The 23303-nt window shown below is 43.6% G+C and overlaps 1 protein-coding gene across 1 annotated transcript in view; it reads right to left on the bottom strand.

Annotated features, from left to right (window-relative positions):
- The window catches only part of Rgs17 (regulator of G protein signaling 17), a 98512-nt gene that overhangs the window by 25770 nt on the left and 49439 nt on the right, over positions 1–23303 (bottom strand). Inside the window, exon 2 of the mRNA XM_021661952.2 lies at positions 5760–5903. Coding sequence (XP_021517627.1) covers positions 5760–5878 — 119 coding nt within the window. The 5' untranslated portion in view covers positions 5879–5903. The remainder of the gene's footprint in view (positions 1–5759; positions 5904–23303) is intronic.

The raw sequence follows: 23303 nt of genomic DNA, 5'->3' as shown, positions 1-23303 counted from the left end.
CCATGAGGAGAAAGCCAGTAAGCAGCACCCTCCATGATTTCGCTTCAGTTCCTGCTTCCAGGTTCGTCTGTTGCTTGAGTCCCTGCCCTTACTTCTCACAGTGATGGGCTTTTATCTAAAAGTAGAAGATGACATACAGTTTCCTCTCAAGTTGCTTTTGGTCAAAATGCTTTATTACAGCAATTAGAAGCCTTCACTAAGATAGTGGCCATCACTCTTCGCCAAACAGAGGTCACGTGATGCTGGGGCCTGGTGAATCATGACTCTTGAGTTCTAATTTTTAATCTTTCTTGCTTTGTGGATTCCACTAAAAGCAGGCAGGCACTGAGGGATAATTAGCACCCAATGACTATTTTGGGGGTGGGGTGGGGGGGAGTAGCCTGAATTATTTTAATGCAACCTCTGCTACCATCGGAAGTTTCATAGACCATTTGGACCATAGCTTTAAGTTAAAAGCTGTGTTTGAAAGCTTTACTCTGTGTGTTTCCCTGTGCCTTTTATGTTTGTGAATACCAAAGCTTCTAGTCTCCAGTGCACTTATACATGATATTATCCTGGGTGCAAGCTATACTGTCTTGGTGGTGGATGGTGAGGAGCTTGTAAAGGTGTTTTCTCAGGAAAAAAAAAAATTCAGCCAGAAGACTACTAGCTAAGAGGAGGGTTAGGTTCAACCTTGAGCCTTCAGGCGAATGTTGTGGTCAAAGTTCCCTTTTTTGTTACCCCCTGCAGAAGAGGCTCAGTTCATCTGCAGATTTTGTTCACCATGTTCACATTCTTGGCTTGTTTGTAAGACAGTTAAAGGATCTAAACATATTTTTTCTTGTCATTTCTTCTTGAAATCGAGGCCATGATGGCACAAAAGAAAGAGACTTTGTTAGGGCAGAAGTGGCTCTTTGACAGGGTGACAGCCAGTTCATGGTAGTCATTAGAAGTATGTCACACTCCAGACTTCCAGGAGACTTTAGGGATAGCTAGCAGGTACGCACTCTACAGCCTTTTCTACAATGAAATGCTGATAATTTCATAAGGAGGGGTAAATTAAAAAATGAGAGACGGGCTATGAGTGAGGTATGATGAGAAATGCCAACTTGAAAGGAATGCCACATTATTTTAAAAGCCCATAATGTGAAGCTACAGCAAAGCCTTTACATTTATTCCAAGACATAGAAGTTTATTTATTTATTTTTTTAGCCCTTTATTTCCTTAAAAGGAAGTGAAACCAGCCACAGGACAGCGGTCCCCGTCCATGGTGACAGTTGTTTCGTGTTTTGACTCCTAACGCTTTTTAGGCTCTAAATTACATTTTTTTCATGGTGCTTTTTGTTCTGCTCCTTTGACCTAGCCTGGAAAACTTAAAGAACACTTCTTTCTTTTTCTTTCCAATTTCTCACTCTAAAAAAGGCTCCTACAATTTTCTTTCCTAAACTCAATGTGCAAAAATAATAAAATTCTAAAAAATTTATGTGTAAAGGATAGTTTCACCTGCAGTTATGTAAATAATTTTACAGTTAAAAGCCACAGTACAAGGCAATTGGATTGTTGTGATTTCTGAAAACCAAATTGCTGATACCTGGAGGGATAAATATCAGAAGAGGCAGGGAGATATGAGAAAGAGAAGGGGAGGAGATGAAAATGGTCAAGGTACACGGTACACTTGAACAAAAGTGCCTTCATGGTCTCTACTACTGTGTACAATACATATAAACAATAAAATTCCATATAAAAGAGAAACTACCTGCCATGTGTCTTATATGCTTTGTACATGTATAGATTATAATTTTAAGGCCAGTATGATCCCTTGCGGAAAAGTACAGTTTTTGACAACTAGACTCTAGGTTCAGACTAGCTAACAGAGCACCCAGGCAAGGCATCTTGTCTTTGGAGGTGTCTAAAATACTGTCACGCAAAAGATGTTGAAGGCTGATGAAGCTTCTAAAAGCTGCTTTGTTCTTGATCCTTAGTCTGTGTTTTATGGCAATTTGATGACAATGAATGAGTTGGACTGTTTGATTATTGAATGCATACAGTCACATAGATGTCTATATGGCAATGGAATCAAGTCTCATGGACTGTAGTTACATACTACATAAATATGTTTCAGTCCGTGAAAGGTCATAGGTAACAGTAGTCCATGATTATAACTGAGCATAAATCTCATTCAGAATGTCAAACAGGATAGATACCAGAAGAGGTAGAAGACAGGAAACAGGATGGGAGTCTACTATAAAAGTTTCTCTGAAAAGATTCACCCAACAGGGGATCCAAGCAGATATTGAGACTCAGGGCCAAACTTTGGGAAGAGCTCAGAGAGTCTTATGGAGGAAGAGAGGGGTAGGATTAGAGGGACATGGGACAGGAGCCCCATAAAGAGACCAACAAAACTAAAAGATCTGAGCCCAGGGGTCCTGCAGAGACTGATGCACCAACAGAGGACCGTGCATGGAGAGGACCTAGACCCCCTGCTCAGATGTGGCTGATTGGCAGCTCAGTTTCCATGTGGATCTCTAAGTAATGGGATCAGGGGCTGCCTCTTTCATGAACTCAGTTGACTGCTCTCTGATCACTTGCCCCTGATGATGAGGCCTTGCCAGGCCACGGAGGAAGAGGATCCAGGCAGTCCTGATGAGACTTAACAAGCCATGAGCAGATGGCAATACTGGAGAACTCCCCCTTTCAGCGGACTAGGGCAAGGGGATGAGGGGAAGAGGGAGGGAGGGTAGGACTGGGAGAGTTGAGGGAGGGGGCTTCAATTGGGATATGTAATGAATAAATTGTGAAGAAACAAAAAGGAAAAAAATCCCCCTCTTGGTGACCACATAACCATTGCTGTGTTTGGTACAACATACTACCCACGCACCTGTGACGATACTGCCGTGGACAACCACCTGTCCTGTAGGTCACATGAGTGCACGGCACACGTAGCTGTGTGTATCACACAATTGCCAATCACTTACTATGCTGTTATCGTTTTTTTTTTTTTTATTTACTATATCATGCTTTCTTGCTGGTGGAGTACACTAACAGGTACATCATGGGGCTGGAGAGGTGGCTCAGCAGCCAACAGCACTGGATGTTTTTTGGAGGATCGTGTTTGGTTCCCAGCACCCACGTAGTGGTTCACCATCTAAACTCTGGGTCAAGGGGATCTGACGCCTTCTTCTGGTTTCTGCACGTACTGCGTACATGTGGTGCACAGAAATGCAAACAAAACACTGACATAATAGCACAAAGCAAAACAAAATGAAAATAGTATCACTCACAAAAACAACCCCCAGAACTGCACCGGCAGCATCCATCTCTTGCCCACTGCGTTCTCGAGGAGCCACAGGGAGCGATGGGCCTGCATGATCCAGGTTTGTTTAGGTCCAGCATATAGTGCTATCTAAAGGAAGAAATGGCCCTAGTTATGGTTCTAACTGTTGTTAAAACGACAGATGTTTGTATTTACTAGGCATCTAATAGAGTGAAAGCCAAGAACTCCAGGACAGTGTTTTAATTCTGAAAACAGTGAAGAACTGGGGTCTGGAGAGATGACTCAGTGGTGAAGGCGCTGGCTGCTCTTCCGGGTGAGCTGGGTTTGGTACCTAACCACATGACAACTCATAACCATCCGTAACCCCAGTCTCTGGGGATCTGATGCCCTCTTCTGCTCTTTCTGGGTACGAGTGAGACATGATAAACACATATACATTCCGGCAAAATATCCACACACATAAAAATAAGTAAAAAAACAAAACAAAACAAAAAAAACCCTGAAGTTTTACCAGGTAACTAAAATAACAACCAATCTCAAGAGCGTGACAAAGTGAGAATGAGAAACAAAAGCACAATTTTTATGCTGCATAACTATATTTTCAACGTTTATATAGAATTTAGAGTAAAATAGTTTTATTTCCTAAGATAACTTCTGTGTTGCCTCTACATGCTGCTTCTAACCTTACGTGTGTGTGCATTTACACCGGGTGCAGACATGAGCATTCATGTGTGTGTGGGCAGACATGAGTGTGCTCCGGCAGAAGCATGAAGTCGGAAGGCTACTTTTCAGGGTTGCTTTGTTCCTTTCACCCTGTTGGTTCCAGGCCTGCTGAGCCATCTCGCTGGCCCAACATGCTGGTTTTTTAATTTTGCACTACACTCTCTGAATGTGTTTTTATTATTCCTGTATGCAATTCTCCTTTTCCCCGGGAAGCTACACACATTAAACGCCCACTCTGTGCCTCGTTTCTCTCAGCGTACCACACATATCATCTCATTTAACTTCATAGCATTATGAGGTATGGGTTCACATTAGTTATTTGACAGATAAGGTTTGTGAGGACCAGAAAGATGAACTAATTTGCTGTTGGTAACAGATACGAACACTGTTTGATCTCTGGCAGTCTGACCTGAGAACTCTCCTACTGTCCCACTAAGTCTTTCATGGTTAAGACTTGTGCTCGATAGTCTCTGTAGGAGTGACAAGAAACAAAACCTATACAACCATGACAGAGATGGCAACCTCACCTACAACTTTCCTTCCTTCCTCTGAAATTGGATGCAAATCAATCATGTGTGACTTTCCCTAACAGAGTCATCATTCATAAAAAAAGAACCATGCTGAGCCTTCCTGCTGACTACAGTATCTGGAGGCTTTCTAGGCCTGCAGTTTTCTTGGTCAGCTGCAGCTTTTTCCTCACCAAGGGAAACTACCAACACACTATGAGGACAATCTCCATCCTCGGCCCCAGCAACAATGAGGCTGGGCCACAGGAGAAGAGCAAGCTCAGTGGACACTGGAAAACAGGAGGAGCCACGCAGGAGACGATTCAGCCACATGGGTCTTTGGTCATATTTTGAAAGTGGCCAGGGAGACCCAGTAGCCACTGGTACCCTGGAAATTCTGCTTAAAAAATCGATCTTAAAAGACCCCCAATGGTAGAGCTCAATGGAAAATCCCAGTAAGTCTAGTCTAGCCTTGAGGTATCTCATCCGTGTGACTATCACAAGCTTTGAATTGACCGATTGCCTCATTAGGTACATGACAGGAATCTGGACCTGGAAAGAGCCCTGAGTCATGCAGACTTAGCATAAGACAGGACCTTGGAGATCAGCTTTCTCACTATGTCTTTCTCATTACAGTTTGAGGGGAAAAACAGAACAAACAGCTATCCTGTAGCTTGTCAGTGTTAAATTGCAGCAAAATTCAGGCCCTTTGGCTCTGATTACAGGGATTTTAGGAGACCGATTTGATCTTCCTTCCAAGCTCAGTGTCTGGACTTCCAGACACACTATGTGCCTTTGTTGGCAAGACTGCTCTATCTGGCACTACTGCTCTGACTCCTGGTGCCCTGGCTATGCAACTGAATGACCAGTCCCTAGGAGGAAGCATGTAATCGAAAACAAAACAAAAAAACGACAGTACATTTAACACTATGCGCAATAGCATTGGGTATTTCCTTGATATTCCCGGCTTTTGAGCCGTCATGACATTGCTGCTTATTGACAATCTGCCCTATAATTATAGTCTTAGTTTTACCCATATCCATAAGAATAGTGCATGGAAGAAAACATGACATAGAGTACTTTTTCATTCTTTACCTCACTATCATTTTAAATGTAGGCTCTGAGGGAGTTAATTTTGCCTATGGGATGTGTGTCTTATATCAGAGATGGTCTTCAGTAATTCCTACACACACAGCGGGCAAACAAAACAGGCTGCCAGGCTTCCGTGGGATGGAGGTCTGCCACAAATGCTTGTAATGGGTCCAGGATCGACCTACCAGGAGCAACTGCAGCAGCAGCACCAGCAGAAGCAGCAGGTGTTGTTGGGCCTTTGGTTCCCGGGTGCTTGCGACACAGCCGGCGTGCCTTCATTTTGGGATTGCTGCCTTTTTCGCATCTCTTCTACTTCAGATCCCAACTGGCTGAAGGAAGACAGAAACGCAAGCTGTGAAAAGCTGTCATAGTGACAAGTGAAGAGAAATAACATTAGACACAGTGACTGGAAAACCCGAAGCATCACGACGATCTCTTCTCCAAGCAACGCCCTGGAGCTGGAGAGACGCTCAATGGTTAGGACTGCTGCTTGCTCTTGCAGAGGACCAGATCATCCACCCAGGACTCACCAACAGCCTGTAACCCCAGGTCCAGGAGGTCTGATGCCCCTTCTGGCCCCTGCAGGCACTGCACACACACAGTACACATACCTACATGCAATCAAAATACTTATGCACATATAATAAATAAATCTAAAACCATATTTAAAAAAATACTCCAGAAGAATTAAGTAATAGTATCAGTGAATATACAGAGAATGCAGTAAAGATAAGAGCAAAATATTAAAGAGTAAGAAAATGGGCACAAATAGAGGGGGAACACAGAGGTCCCACCACACACTCAACAATATTTCTAGCCTAAGGAGAGAATTAACAGGTTGTCAGGAAAGTAATATTTTAAGGGGAGTTAGCTGGGAACTTCTCAAAAGAAAACAAAACACAGACTCATAGTGAAAGAACACACCACATGCTGAGCAGGATGAATGAAATAAAAATAAGCCCCCACACATGTTATAGTAAAACACAAATTCACAAAGTAAAGAGTGGGAATATGGAATTAATAACAGAGAAATAAGATTTTGATTGACAGTAAGCTATTAAAAATCATGATAATGAGGAAGAAAATAATGTTTTCCATGTGCTGAGGCAGAGTAGACACTCAGAAATTTTATATTCATCTAAACAACAATTCAGAAGTGGGGATCATTTCTGGCAGATTCACTCAGCGTCTTACTTTAAGCCTGCTGTTCCCTAGTTGGAAGAAAAAATCAGAGGGAAGAAGCCATGGTATGCTAACAGTTAAGCACTGAAATCGGTAAAATATGATACCAGACTTAATTACTGGCTGAGAGAAAGCCTCAAGTTTCTCTGTTTAGGAGAAATCAGAACTAAATTTAGAACTACACAAATCAGGAAAGAGGGACACTTCCCTTCTCTTCTACTGAAACTGATTTTGTAGATATCACAATATTCGACGTTTTAATCCAAGAGTCACTTTTTCCTTGTTTACTGAGCTGTGGTGGCGTGAATGTCATATTCTCTCAGGAAAACTCACAGTGAAGCTTCACTCCTCAATGTACTGGCGGCAGCGGAGTGAGAGCCAGTGTGGAGCAGCTCCTGTGAAAGCACCAATGTGCTTGGAATGACACTGAACTAGCTATCACAAGAGTGGGCTGTCTTAGGTCAGCTTTCCCCTGAGCCCTCCTTCACACATGCCTGCTTGCTGTCTGTCTTCTGCCCGGGGTTGAGTTAGCATGTGGCCTGAACCAGAAACTGAGCAGATGTTGGGCCTCAGCTTCAAATTTCCCAGCCTCTAGAACTGCAAACCCAAAACAAACTTTTCTTTCTGCATTGCTGAGCTCCAGGTAGTCTGTTATAGTAGCGTGATGGAGTATATTAAGACACAGCAGAGGCTGGGGAAATGGCTCAGAGTTTAGGAGCACTGGCTGTTCTTCCTAAGGTCCTGAGTTTAATTCCCAGCAACCACATGGTGGCTCACAACCATCTATAGTGAGATATGGTGCCCTCTTCAGGCATGCAGGCATCCACACAGGCAGCATACTGTATAAATAATAAACAAATAAAATAAATACTTTTTAAAGACATAGCGGGCATTAATGTGGATTGAACTTATTGCTCCCTAGTTCATGAATTGCACTGCTGGTCCCTAGTGTGATAGTTCTAAGAGATTACATTTTGGAGGTGTAGTTGAGCAAGGAGGATGGAGCCCATGAGAGTGAAATTATTACCTTCATGTAACAGAGGACACTTTCCTACCGTTTTTCACGTGAGGACAGGGAGAGAAGTTAGAAGTTCATCAGATGGGCCATGATGGGCCCCAAATTTGGATTCCCAGCCCAAGAAACCATGGTAGACACACCTCCCTTGTTTATAAATCACCCAGCCTGTGGACATTTGTTATGGCAGCCCACAGAGTCCTACTAATGACAAGGACAATGAGGTCGTTTACACCCAACCTTTAAGGCTATCAATTTCCCAGACAGCCGATTCAGTTATGTAAGAAAAGACGAGTAGGAAGGGAAAGGGAAGCACGTGCTTGCTGATTTACGTGACCTTGCCCACAGAGAAACCCCGAAAGACTGAGGAGAAGCTCCCCTCACAGACAGATCAAGGATCAATCTTGCAAAACTGTTTATTTCTAAGGCATAATTCAAATATTAAACTTTAAAGGAGTACTATATTTAAAAATTATATAAACACTTGATGGAAAAAACTAAAACTCTATAGAAACACAGGGCCTGCACCACGACCGGCTGTTTTCTCAGACAACAGCATCAAACGTTAATTGTCATCAAGTCATTTTATAAATTCAGTGTGTGTATAATGAAAACATTAGTTATACCATTCTCAGAACTTAACAAAAGGATTAAAGAGACACTAAAACCCATCAAACAAACAAACAAATAAAAAACAAAAACAAAAACAAAGGGCTATTCATAGGTCAGACATTTCTAGAAGTAAGAATGTACAGGGGTGCTGTCCTACCTGTCAATGGAATACTATGATCTTTTTAGAACGTTTTACGTATGTAAATGATTGTCTGCACCTCTTGCATTCCTGGTGCCTGCGGAGGCCGGAAGAAGGCAGTAGAGCCCCCCAGCCTGGAGTACAGATGGCTGTGAGCCTCTGTGAGGGTCCTTCAGGAGAGCAGTTAAAGTTCTCCTAACTACTGAGCTGTCTCCCAGCACCCGCAGTTAGGATAATTTTCACATGGCAGAGAACGGCAATGAAATAGATAAATGGGCCAACAGAATGGAATTCCCAGAGTCCGAGCAACTATCAAACCCCCTTGCAGCTGTGGCTAAAATGCAGATGTTTCCATGACATTCACAGTACGTACCTGAGGACAGCGGTGCTGGAGGGACATGGCTGGGGCTTATCAACACATACCAAAGAAAAGCTGGCATGACTCATGTTTTTATTAGACCTCATCAATCTCTGTTTTTCAGCAAAACAAATTTTAATGCCATAAATAAAACATGAAAGCATTATGTAAAATGAAGCATAATTCTCAAATACATTTGATTACGTGCAAGCTGATTCTTTTCAGCTCTCTCCTCGAGTCTTCGGGGAAAGAAAACAAGAAGCTGCCTCCTCGTTTTAGGCTGCTCCACACTCGACTTTACACAAAGCTTCTCTTGGATCATCCAGGATCCAGAGTGAAGCAGAGCAGAGCTGGCCAGGTGTCCAGCTTGCAGCTGTACCTGCTTTTCTCACACCAGCCACAGCCACCTTTAATAGGTGCTGGGAAGGCTGAGATGCATTCAGTACCAATGGTCCCAGCATCACCATCTCCTCCTCAAAGCCCAAACACGATTGTTAATGAGGAAAACCCACAACTCAGACACAGCGACCAGAGATGGTTGATTCGCTGTCGTGTAATACTTGTGTCTTTCAAGGAATGTTAACCAAATTCTGATGTCATTTCCAGCTGTGCCTGATTTTATTCTTCTATTTCTTCTCCTCAGGTTCCCTTTGGATCCAAGGCAGTGATCAGAATCATTTTTTTTTTAAGTTGAAGACTGAGCCATATAAAACAAGATAAAATTTAAAGGGATAGACTTGATGATGATTACGGGTCTCAAAGCAGCTGCCTAAAACTACGGTGACAGGAACACAGCTTTACTGCAGCATGGAAATGTCTAGGTATCATATCAATCAACTGTGGGTTGGTCCAAATACAATAATCCTCAGGAACCGAGATTCCACTAACAGAGGATATTTTCTAAGAAAAGCCTAGGGATGTTTTCTCTGGGATAATTAAATATTATGTCCAATTCTTGTCACCACTGGAATGTGTTCAGAAAATTAAAAGGAGAATTTAGAAGAAACTAACAAGTATTTTTACTTTAGAATTCCACTTTTATAAGACAGACAAACATATTCTGGACCAATGTTTCTCCCCCTCCCTAATCCCACAACCCTTTAGCATAGTCCCTCACATTGTAGTGACCCCAATCATTAAATTATCTTCATTGCAATTTTTAACATGTAATTTGGCTACTGTTATTAATCATAATGTAAATATTTTTGGGCAAAGAGGTTTGCTAACGGGGTCTCAACCCACAGTTTTAGAACTGCTGCTTTAAACAAAGACTCATAACCCTGAATGTGAAATGATGGCATGAAGACGGAAATAACAGATTTACGTTGCGAGGACCGTAAGTGTCAGGAGACGGATGGACAGATAGACGAGCTGAGTACAGGTTTCACTGGGGGGTGAGTCTCCAGTGATGCCTCCTCGAGCCTTCACACCAAAGCAAGGTTTGAAGGAGGCCTGAAAATACCAGGGGTGATTAGACTGAAGCAGCAGGCTTCTCCTGGCTCTCAGGCCACATGTTCAAAACCCAGCTGAGAGGAAGGCAGAGAAGCCCATGCCAGGGTCCACAGTCTCACAGGTCCTGTTGTCAATCAGCAGCATCAAAGAGTATGGAATTTTTGTGTTCAGTTATTTTTTTTAAATAAGATTGTAAAACTCTTGAGAAAATGTGCATGCTTGTGCGTGTATGTGAGTGTAAGTGGTGTGTGTGTGTGTGTGTGGTGTGTGTAGAGTGTGTGTAAATATGTGTGTGTGAATGTGTATCTGAGTCTGTGTGTGTGACTGTCTATGTATGTGTGTAGTGTGAGAGAGAGTTTGTGGGTGAGTGTGTGTTTTTGTGTATGAACGTATGTGAGTGTGTGTGAGTATATACATGCGGACGTGTGTGTGTAAGAGAGAGTGTGTGTGAATGTGACTGTGTAATCACACAGTGCTCTCTATCTGAGTTAGATATACAATAAAGACTGATTCCTGATGATGGCAGGTACTGAAGAGTCATTCCTCTGACTGCTAAAGTGCATATTTCTCCAAGACAGAAATTTGGAAATTCCACCTGCAGTCTTCCACCTCTAAATACAGTTACCATTGAATTTTACTTTGTTCCTCATCCTTTCCCCAAACCTCCCCATAAAGGATGAGTGTGAATATCAGCTATAGGTCCAGAGAACTAACCAATGGCTGCTAGGAGGAAAACATATATATTTTATCTGAAAACTTATACAAAATTAGGATTTTAAAAAACTATGTCACATATAAATATGAGGCCAACAGGCTTTATGCTTCCTTATTTCAGAAGAAAAAGAAGACCCCTTTATCCTCTGTGTTGGTGAGGAGGTTATGATACTGGCGTGATTGGCTTTGGAAAATTAGGAAGACTCAGGGAAGAACTGACCATGCATCAAAGTTAGTTCTAGGGCAAGGAAGATAGCTCAGCGGTTACAGGCACTTTGTAAGGACTTGAGTTCATGCCCTTAGAAGCCGTATTAAAAACTGGGTCTGGGTGGCCTGCCACGCTGGAGCTGGGGGTAGGGCAGGGTGTGCCAGGCCGGGGAGCACAGGACCGCTGGGCCGTTCTGGAGGCAAGCCTAGGTCCAGCCAGGCTCAATGGCACACTGAAGTGTGAATGAACAAGTTCTCCGTTCCTGTCGCCTGGCCCTCAGGTCTGTGTTTCTTGTTTATGGGAAGACCTCGGGGTAGTTACTTAGTTTCTTTCTGTGGCAGCTTCCTCACTGGCAGATAGAAATCAACAGTAACCGAGTGCGGCAACACATCAGAATAGCTGTGGGGACTAAAGGAATCCGACCATTAAAGACTCAGAGCAGATACCGCACTCAGAGTCAGTCCCCGGTAAGGGAAGTGTCAGCTCTGTCAAGGGCATGCCGGATGCTAGAATGCCTGAGCGAGCTGCTCTCCCCATGTGCCAGCAAGCTGGAGGCCACAGTGTTTTCAGGCTACAGATGGCAAAGATTTTCATCAGTATCTTCTTTCTTAAGATCATTTCAGTTCCTCTGTGATGGGTTTTTATGTGCATTGGTTAGGATTTTCCCGTCTCAAGGGATCTACACAAAAGCCTCCTCAGTGAAAAAATAAGACTAAGGGTTTGGCTCCTTCTGTTCCACTACTACGCTGTGATTTTTATCGCATGTAAATGAACTGAGTCCCGAGTGACTCATAGTACCCACAATCAGCTCGTTATCCAACAATGCACATCATTATAATTGTGGCCATCTTGTCATGTTTAAGGGAGGACATTCCACTCAATTATGTCCTTACTGACTCAGTGTTGAGCCCCTAAAAGGTATTTGCTAAATAAGCCAAATTTGTGAGTCTCTCTTTAGCAGTGTGGCAGACAAGGGAAGCAATTCACCACACAAAGATACTTATTTTTAGTTGTGATGATCTTCCCCCCTACTCCTAAGAGAAAAGCAACTCTTCAATGCATTTTTTTCCTGCTCAGTTCTCTGTTTCAGCTAGGTCAGCATGTCTTCCTAACTGAGCAAACTAGCTGTACCACTTCCTATTTCATGACTTTTAATATATATATAATAGCTGTCCCAAAGTGAGTTTTTAGGTTGGGAGGGTATATATTTTAGAGTTGTTCTCAAAAATCAGTATATATTTTAAAATTCTGTTTATTCTATCTGTGTACAGTCACGGCATATTGCATGCGTGGAGGTCAGATGGCAGTTTGATGAAGTTGGTTCTCTTCCTCCACCTAGGGATTGAATTCAAGTCCTCAGGTCTGGCAGCAAGTGCCTTGACCTGCTGAGCCAAATTGCTGCCCAACCCCCACCCACAACCAATATTCTCAGGAATATGTTAAAAATATCATCCCAGGGCAGGTAAACTGGTTATCAGAGGATTTCCACACACTCACAAGGACCCAGCCCCATGGAAGAGGCTGGTGTGGCCCTGACGGACACTTGTAATCCCAGTGCTAAAGAGGAGACAGGGTGCCGAGGGCTGTCTAATTGGGGAGCCCCGGGTCTCAGCAAGACACCCTGAAAAAACAAGGTGGATGGAGACTGAGGAATGACAGGCACATGCATGCACACACACGTGTGCATTCACACATACACAGTCATACACACGCACAGGTATGATGGAGAAATCATGCGGGAGTATCCACACTCTGTGTTTTGTGATCTCAGCTTTGCCCCACCCTGCCCCATTCACCCGAGGATGTGAACTCCCTTGGGGAACATATCTTCGATGTATGAAGCTACCCACAATTAATCACCCAGCACCTCTCACGCTGCTTCCTCAGAGTGCCACTGCTGATCTGTGTATAAATGGCACTGCGCAGTGTCAGGCACCCACCGCGGGCCCCATGGTGCAGTCCTGACTCTCCCGGGGCACACCTGTGCTAGTCTTCTTCTGCTTGGGACTCTCATCTCCTTTCATCTCTGTCCCCATTTGGGCAGGAGCGGGCGATCTCCCTCCAGGTCCATACAGCATGGCGAACCAGCCACATGCAGTCACTATTTGCATGTAGGTTACATTTACATTCTCTTGCTGGATTGGACTCTTTCTCCCCATCTCCCCAGCACCCGGAGGAGGTGCTTCCTCCAGGGGGTCCTGTAGCACGCCCTCAGCCTTGGGAAGGCATTGGTCATTGCTTTATCTTGCCTGACATCACACACTGACATAGCACTTTCCCATCTCTGAGGTTTCCTCCAAAACTCAGCGTTTTAAGGGCAGAATCTGGGCCTGCCACCTCAGTGCTCTTGTTACCCATGAGAGAAGAATCCAGACCCCACTGGGCCCCACTGAGCGACGAGAGTTCATCAGCTGCAGCTTGTTTTTCTCAGAGGGAGAAATAGCTACCTGAGAATTCATCTCTCAAAGTAATCTCACAATTTTTACGATTTTTAAGTAACAATATCTGTATATTGCAAGGCAGTATGGTTTGGTATTTAATTTTCACATGTCCTTTTTTTAAATTAAAAAATAATAACATCACTCCCCCCTCCACCAATTATCTTTCTCCATTTACCTACTGCTCCCATTTCCACACCCTTCGCATTCCTGGCCTTCTCTTCTCATTGTTTCTGTTGCATACATCTATATCTTCATGAGTGTATAAAAACAACCTGCTCAGTTTGCTCAGCAATACATCTTAACAGCTGTTTTGACGCTCTCGCTTGCTCTGTGGCTATGCTTAACTGTGACCTTGTCTGTTGCATTGTATGTTAGAGGAATGGAGCAAGGGAAAAGAGACATTCCTTTCTTGCCAGGTGGTAATCCAGGCTTCCTCACAGAAACTGTATTTACACAGATAAAGCAAAAGGAAAGATGATCCCATTGCTGAGACATTTAGGAGCTCCTGGAAGAACAATGAGATAAAAGAGCATTTCTGGGTTGTGTTGGTTTTAGAGATAAGGTCTCCCAGTGTAACCCTGGCTGGCCTGGAACTCACTATGTAGACCACTCACAGAGACCTACCTGCCTCCAGAGTACTGGGATTAAAGGCATGTGCTACTAGAGCACACTACAATAATGTTTTTAAAAATATTATTTTTATGGCTGAGGAAATTGCTCAGGTAGTAAAATGCTTGTCATTCACGCATGGGAACCTGTGTTTTTATCCCAAGTTCTTTCTCTTTCTCTCTGGTTTTTGCCTGTCTTGTTCAGGATTTGTTTTATTTTAGAACACCAGCATTACCTTAGGGTGAATGTTTTGAAAATGGGAAATAAAACATTGCAAGGGCTGCTTTAGTCATAGACACTGGATGGTAACAAGAATCTGTTAGCATGGCCCCACTATAAAAAGGAAAAGCCGTGTTTAACATAGAGTCATAATGTGATCACTTTAAAGGACCAACAGAATGCTTGTTCATAGGAAACAGGCATTTTAACAAATAACAATCAAAGCAGGCATGTTCTTCTGTTTTCCATCCTCATAAAGAATCTGACCTAGGTCACAATAAGGTAAAGAAAAAAAAAAAACAGAAATGAAAAAAGTAAATAGAAAAAACAGAACCGCTGTGAATGATAATGTGTGGCAGAATAATTGCCTTTAACAGAAATGTTTCATGCGGTTCTTAATGGTGGCTATTCAAACAGCGAAGTTGCTATGGAGACAAGGCATACCGCTGCTTAACGTGTAGAAGGCAGGACATTACCGCGACGGGGAACTGTCCGTGGAGAACTGAGCACATGGGCTGAGCACATCCCCCGTGTGCCTGTGTCTAATGTAACATCCTGGATGTGACTCAGCTGTTCTGTGCTTCTGTATGAGCGCGGCACCCTATGATTCTCAGCTCACGGCTCCTTGTGTAATGAAGAACAGCTCTGACTTGGAATGCTCTCCAATACATCCAGCATGGGAGGAGCCGTGAGATCAAGTCCTTCCCAATACAGGTCTGAAGAGGGTCTACAAAGACACGGTTGAATAATGAGCTGTTTTTCAGAAGCCTGTGTTCCACTCAATATAAAATCAACCCTAGAAGGTTTATGCCATGTTTCCCTAACAGCACATGACCTACCATATACTTAATCAAAATAATGAGCTTTTAGCAATAATGTGTTTTCAGCATACTGGCCCTGACTTGTTATAAAGTTCATACGAGTTCAATCACAGTTTGAAAAAAAAAAAAAAAAAAACAAAACCCTCTGACATCCAGGAAGTACCCAAGTGACAGAACCCATTCAGTCAGTGTCTTCCATGCACATTGCCAAACATTTTCATTCATCCCAGAAGCAGGGAGCAGGGGGTGGGGGCTGTCAAAGGCTGTGCTTGCCAGTGAAAGCTGATAGATTCCACCCTAAGGCCAGACAGCAATTCCCAGACTCCTAGTAAAATCCTAAGTACAGCCCTGAAGATGAGAAGTAAAGCAGCAGAGCCCTCGCTCTTCCTGGGTGGAATATGATGATTCCCCAGCTTTGCATATACACGGAAGAGCATTGGTTGCCATGGGTTCAGCTCACAGCAAAGCATGAAGCTGGGCTGGCTGGGAGAGGGGGTCCTGGTGGCAATGTTTGAAATGTAATCAGATAGAGCAACCACTGCAAGTGCTCTAGCTGCTCCAGGCTTGTTGTCAAACTACCCAACCATTAGGCAGCAGGCACTCCATGACCATTTAACCCCTTGTCTTTTCTCTGAGACTCCAACCAGCCATGTAACAAGACTTCTGATGACTACCCTAACAATGAGTAACACAATGAAAAGACGTGCAAAAAGTCAATCCCTGATTCCTTCTTAAATGACATTTAATAGATACAAAATTCTTCTCCCAAGAGGCAGTGGAGTTTATAGCGTGTTCTCACAGTGCTGTGCTGTATTTTCTGCTACAGGTTAGTGGTTCTCTCTCTTCCTAATGTTGCAATCTTTGAATACAGCTCCTCAGGTTGTGGTGACCCCCAGCCATAAAATTACTTTTTTTTTGCTACTTTGTAACTGTAATTTTGTTACTGTTACGGATCATAATGTAAGTATCTGATATGCAGGATATCTGATAGGTGGCCCCTGAGAAAGGGTTGTTTGACACCCTCCAAAAAGGTCTGGAACCGTAAATTGAGATCCACTGTTGCAGACCAATAACAAATTTTTGCCAATGAGAACAGAAGACACAGAAGGTATCTGTGTTTCAGTACCGACTGTGAAGCACAATTACCACTTTTATGGAGGACTGTTCCACTCTCACAATCCTCTAGCTGTTTGGGAAACCATGCTGAGTCCTAGGTCAAGCAATTATAAAATTCAGAACAGTAGCATTACGTAATTTATGGGATACTTGTGAGGATTAGATGAAAACTGCTGCGGGAATTAGCGCAGAGCTGGACCCAGGATGAGCCTTCAGCCGATGTCAATTCTCTTTGTTTTTAAGCCTTTGTACTTCCTCTACATGTGACTGGAGGATGAGAAATCTTTAAAATTAGTATTGATATCTGTATCACCATGGGCATTGTCCAAGTGCCACGGGGGGGATCAGTTAATGCTGACAATTTTTCCTGTAGAAATGGAAGTATGTTTGAGGCACAGGAAATGTCTAAACCATTCACATGTGTAGGAAAGTTCCAGAGAACTGCTTATTCAATCGAATTCACGGCCTTTAAAATACCTCTCTCACTACTGAGGACTCTATGCATTTCCATGCAACCTCCAGAGCAAACTCTTAAAGGAAACATTGCTATTTTATCAACAGGAAACCAGACAGATCACCCAGACACTGTCTATTCTGCTGAATATCAAGGTTTAAATCACAACTTCCTGTCTCCAGAATTTATGATCTACAAGCTTCTAGAGAAAAACTCATAGAGGGTTGAAGACGTGAGCACAACAAAAATCAGAAGCCTTTGCAAATGTCTTTCTAGGTAATGGGCGTATTTCAGATGCCTCGAGACGCGTGTTGCCTGTGCTTGGCCATGCTGGCGGTTTGGGGGTAGTCTAGGCTTCGGTACCTTGCCACTATGGCTTAGAGCAAACTGAGCTACTTACTTGAGAAGTCCTTTGAGATACCCGTTAAAGGTCTGCCGCAAAACCAGACTTAGAGCACCTGGCTCCCATTTCATGTGAGTTAGGAAACATTTGATCTTGGTTGAAAATAAAGAGATTTGCAAATTTCGGGAACCAGTGAAGACACGTGGTGCTTCTCTCATACAGGTTCCACTGAGACTGAAGACGACATCTTGTACTTCATGTTAAAAACTGTCTGCCTGGGTTCGCCATGAAGGAGCACCCTCTTCATGGCAAATGTTTCTCCATAGGGACTCTACAGTATTTCAGCAGACAGTGTAAATGGGGCCATTACAGTTACCCCAAGGAAAAGTTTCTTTCTCTATATTTTATTTTGGTGAGGGGGGCACACGTGCCATAGTGCAGAAGCATACACTATGCAGAAAATAAGCTGCCGGGAGCTGCTCCTCTCTTTCCTCCATGTTCCAGGCATCAGACTTAAGTTGTCAGGCTGACCCACTGAGCCTAGGCTGCTGTTCCATCCTGCTGAATCCACCCTCTCAGTCCTTCATCAACCCAGCCAGGAGATGCAGGTAAATGGACTTGCTTCATTTGAGACAGCCCAATGAGCACCCACTGCTCTTCCTCCCTCTACTTCAGGTGTCACTGTTGTGCCTTTGCAACCATCAAGATACTCTGACATTTCCCGAGGGCCAGGCAGTCAAGATAACCCAAGGTAATTGATGGTACAGTAAAATTTTAATAATAGCTTTTTTTTAATAGATGTGCACAAATACAGAGAAACTGCAAGGTATGGTGCACACACAGGAACTAGGTAATAGGTAAGATATCACTAACCACTGAGTCACAAAGCACAGCAGAGACACGACTAAGAGGAACTAGGATCCGAGCAGGCTCTGCACAGAAGCCTCTTTTCACAAGTGGCTTTAGGTCAGGAGCAGCAGCCTGCCCCGTGGATCGCGCATTGCAGACAACGAATCCCAGCTCCTCCCAGAGACCTGCCTTTGGTCTGTTGCCATTGCTCACTCACTCCTAGCTAAACCTACTGAGGCATCTCTTCCAGACCAGGCTACCAGGACAAAGGGGAGCAGAGAAGAGAACACCCTGAAGGAACAGCTGTTGGATACTGAGCCACAGGGGTGACTCTGCTCCTGGATGATTTTGTACTCAATGACTCGTGACCGAATGGTCCTGATAGTCATCACTGTTGTGGTCAGTTTCAGTGGTCAACTGGACCAGTTCCAGAATCACCCAGGAAGAGAGATCAGGTGGTCCAGTGAGCATGTCTGTGGGGGCTGCCCTGACTGCGCTAACGGATGTTGAAAGGCTCGGCACCCCGTGGCTGGCAGTTCCCTGGGTTTGTGTCCTGAGCTGCCCCAATAGTAGAGCAAGTGAGCCGACTCGTCCCTCTGCTGCTGATGTGTACATGACTCACTGCTTTAAGTCCCTGCCTTGCCTGCTCCACGATGATGGACTAGAGCCTGGGATTATCATCCAAATAAATACTTTATCCCTTAAAGTAGCCCTTGTCAGAGTACTTTATCACACAACAGAAACAAGAACAGGGCACTCAACATGTGTAACACATGGACCTAAAATAAAACCCAAATGGACCCCAAGGTGTGTGCTAACATGACACCTGCTTAGCCTCAATAAGCTATATTACCTGCCACTCTTGAGCTATAAATCAAGAGATTTTTTTATCTCCAACATTAAAAAATATAATTTTTTTTAAAGATGAGGCCTCACAGAGCCTGGACTGGTCTCAGACTCCTTATATGTCCAGGATGACTCTGGGCTTCTGATGCTCCTTCCTCTACTCCCTCAGCTCTGGGTTTACAGGCACACATCACCATGCTTGGTTTATGTGGCTGTGAAGATAAAACCTAGGGCCTTGTGAATGTTACACAAACACTCCACCACCCAATCTATATCTTCATCCCAAGGAGAAGTAGCTTACAAATCCCTGTGGAGCTAAATTTCTTACATCTCCCAAGCTGTGCCTTGTTGACTAACAGTTTCAGTCAGGGCTGTTCACTTACCCATAATCAGCTCAGTCAAAAGTCAGCACCGTGCAGTGGATCCCAGGGCAGCTTTTGAGTTTCGACGGAGGGCGAAATCAATTTAACACCATTATATTTCCCTTAATAATAGATTGCCTGCACAGTGTTGGCTCTGCCTCCCTTTTCTTAATGAGACACATAAAATACATTATTACAAACACTATCCATCTTCAACAGCTTCCTCATGAGACGCAGTCCTGTTACAATAGGACGGATGCCAGACACCAGGGAACGCTCCAGTCCTAGCATTTTGATAGGACTGTGAGGTAGATGAAAAGACACCTTTCCTCAGCTCTCTGGTTGGCAGGAAGAAGATTGCCACCACAAGTGACAGCTGTGCAGAAATTATAAAAACGTGGCACGATTTATGAGAAATTACTTCTCCTTAGTTAATGGATTTGAGTTATGTATTCTTGCTGCTAACAGGCTGGATAATACCTGGGAATGCATTTTTTTATTGATAGAAATTCACAATTAACAGCAAAGGAAGACTGCTCATTGGCTGATGGTGTGTGTGGATAAATGGCGATCGGCATGAGACCCTGAGGATGGGAAAGCAATGGGAGGATGGGAAAATGACAGGAGTCTCTGTTAAAGTAGCCTAAAGCACCGAAGTTTGGAGGTGGCTCAGTGGCCTGAACACTTGCTGTAAAACTGTGAGGCCCTCTGAAAGCCTCTACCCAGCAGAGTGTTAAAGCAGATGCTGAGACTCATAGCCAAACTTTGGGCAGAGTGCAGGGAATCTTATGAAAGAAGGGGGAGACAGAAAGACCTAGAGGGGACAGGAGCTATACAAGGAGAGCAACAGAACTAGTCTGGACCCAGCGGTCTTTCCTGAGACTGATACCCCAACCAAGGACCATGCATGGAGATAACCTAGAACCCCTGAACAGATATAGCCCATGGCAGCTCAGTCTCCAAATGGGCTGCCTAGTAAGGGGAGCAGGGGCTGTCTCTGACATGAACTCAGTGGCCTGCTCTTTGATCACCTCCCCCTGAGGGGGGAGCAGCCTTACCAGGCCACAAGGAAGACTATGAAAGACAGTCCTGATGAGACCTGATAGGCTAGGGTCAGGTGGAAGAGGAGGAAAACCTCCCCTATCAGTGGACTGGGGAAGGGGCATGAGAGAAGATGAAGGAGGGCGGGATTGGGAGGGGATGAGAGCTACAGCTGGGCTACAAAGTGAATAAAGTGTAATAAATAAAAATTATATTAAAAAAAGTGTGAGGCCCTGAATTTGAATTTCCAAAACCCACATAGCTGGGTATGATAGTGCATGTAATTCCAGTATTCCTAAGGTGGGATGGTAGAATCCTGGGAAGCTTGTGGGTCAGCTAGCCTTTGGCACACAGCAGCTAAGACAGACCCTGTTTCAATCAAGATGAAAGGTGAGAACTGAGAGGTTGTCTTTTTTACCTCCATGTGTGTGCACCCACTCACCCACAGAAACTTGCTCACATGCACATATTGTATACATACAGAAAGAGTTGGGGGAGAGAGAAGAGTGAGAGAGACTAGGATGAGATGGAAGGGAAGGGGAAGGGGAAGAGAGAGAAGGGAAGGGGAGTGAGAGGAAACTGGAAAAGGAGGGGAAGGGGAGGGAGAGGAAACTGGAAGAAGATGGGAGGGGAGGGGAGGAGAGGGGAAGGAAGAGCCAGGGAGACAGAGACCCTAGCCAGACTGACACCTCATCTGTGATAGTTAGTGTAGTTCCACATGAAATCATGAGTTTGCCCTTCCTTGTTCCTAATTAGAACAGAGAATAAAGTTGGACTGATAATTTCAACTGGCTAAATTTGCAAAATGAGGTGTAAAAAGAAGTCCACAGAGTTTCATGTATTACATGTTATTTACATAAATAAAATTAGACAAATGACTTAAAGATAATTTCACTGATTATTAGCCAGTATTTAATTTTTAGTTCTTTTTTAAAAAAATAATTTATTTTTTGTTGATTAGAGGTTATTCACTTTGTATCCCAGCTGTAGCTCTCTCCCTCATCCTCTCCCAATCCCACTCTCCCTCACTCATTTCTTCCCATGCCCCTACCCACGCTCACTGATAGGGGAGGTCCTCCTCCCCTTTCCTCTGGCCTTAGCCTATCAGTTCTCATCAGGAGTGGCTGCATTGTCTTCCTCTGTGACCTGGTAAGGCCACTCCACCATCAGGGGGCAGTGATCAAAGAGGCAGCCCCTGAGTTCATGTCAGAGACGGTCCCTGTTCCCCTTACTAGGGTACTCACTGCCATGGGCTGCCATGGTTACATCCGTGCAGGGGTTCTGGGTTATCTCCATGCAAGGTCCTTGGTTGGAGTATCAGTCTCAGAAAAGACTCCTTTGCCCAAGTTTTTGCAGTCTCAGAAAAGACTCCTCAGAAAAGACCAAGATTTTGGTTCTGTTGTTCCCTTTGTGGAGCTCCTGACCCCTCCATGTCTTTCTATCTCTCCCTTCTTTCATAAGATTCCCTGCACTCTGCCCAAAGTTTGGCTATGAGTCTCAGCATCAGCTGTAATACACTGCTGCATAGAGTCTTTCAGAGGACTTCTGTGGTAGGCTCCTGTCTTGTTACCTGTTTTCTCCCTCTTCCAATGTCAATCCTTTGTGCCTTTCTAAGCGAGGATTGCTCATCTTACCCAGGGTTCTCCTTGATTAGCTTCTTTAGGTGCACAGATTTTAGTATGTTTATCCTATATTATATGTCTAATATGCACTTATAAGTTAGTATATGCCATGTGTGTCTTTCTGCTTCTGGGATACCTCACTCAGGATGATCTTTTCTAGTTCCCACCATATGCTGCAAATTTCATGATTTCCTTGTTTTTAATTGCTGAGTAGTATTCCATTGTGTAAATGTGCCAAAATTTCTGTACCCATTCCTCTGTTGAGGGACATCTGGGTTCTTTCCAGATTCTTGCTACTATGAATAAAGCTGCTATGAACATGGTTGAGCAAAAGTCCTTGTTGTATACTTAAGCATCTTTTGGATATATGCCTAGGAGTGGTATAGCTGGATCTTGAGGTAGCACTATTCCTAATTGTCTGAGAAAGTGCCAGATTGATTTCCAAAGTAGTTGTACAAGTTTACGTTCCCTCCAGCAATGGAGGAGGGGTTTCCTTTGCCCACACCCATGCCAGCATGTATTGTCACTTGAATTTTTGATCTTAGCCATTCTGATGGGTATAAGGTGAAATCTCAGGATCGTTTTGATTTGTATTTCCCTGGTGACTAAGGACGTTGAGCATTTATTTAAGTGTTTCTTTGCTATTTGCTATTACTCTATTGAGAATTCTGTTTAATTATGTATCACATTTTTTTAATTGGATTACTTGATCTGTTGCTTTTTAACTTCTTGAGTTCCTTATATATTCTGGATATTAGCATTCTGTCATATATATGGTTGGTGGAGGTCCTTTCCCAGTTTATAGACTGTCGTTTTGTTCTGATGATAGTGTCCTTTGCTTTACAGAAGCTTCTCAGTTTCATGAGGTCCCATTTATTGATTGTTGATCTTAGAATCTGTGCTGTTGGTGTGCTGTTCAGGAAGTTGTCTCCTATGCCAATGAGTTCAAGGCTCTTCCCCACTTTTTTTTTCTATCAGACTTAGTGTGTCTGGTTTTATATTGAGGTCTTTGATCTACTTGGACTTCAATTTTGTGCAGGGTGATAAATATGGATCTATTTGCATTTTTCTACATGTAGACAACCAGTTAGACCAGCACCATTTATTGAAGATGCTGACTTTTTTCCATTGTATAGTTTTGGCTTCTTTGTCAAAAATCAAGAGCATTCCTTGCAAGCAAGTTAATGGCCCACCTAAAAGCCCTAGACAAAAAGAAGTAGACATACACAAGGAGAGCAGACGATTAGAAATAATCAAACTCAGAGCTGAAATCAACGAATTAGAAACAAAGAAAACAATTCAAAGAATCAATGAGACCAAGAGCTG

The sequence above is a fragment of the Meriones unguiculatus genome, chromosome 20 (assembly GCF_030254825.1).
Source record: "Meriones unguiculatus strain TT.TT164.6M chromosome 20, Bangor_MerUng_6.1, whole genome shotgun sequence".
NCBI classification, from domain to species: Eukaryota; Metazoa; Chordata; class Mammalia; order Rodentia; family Muridae; genus Meriones; species Meriones unguiculatus.
This window is presented reverse-complemented; position numbering and strand designations above follow the sequence as displayed.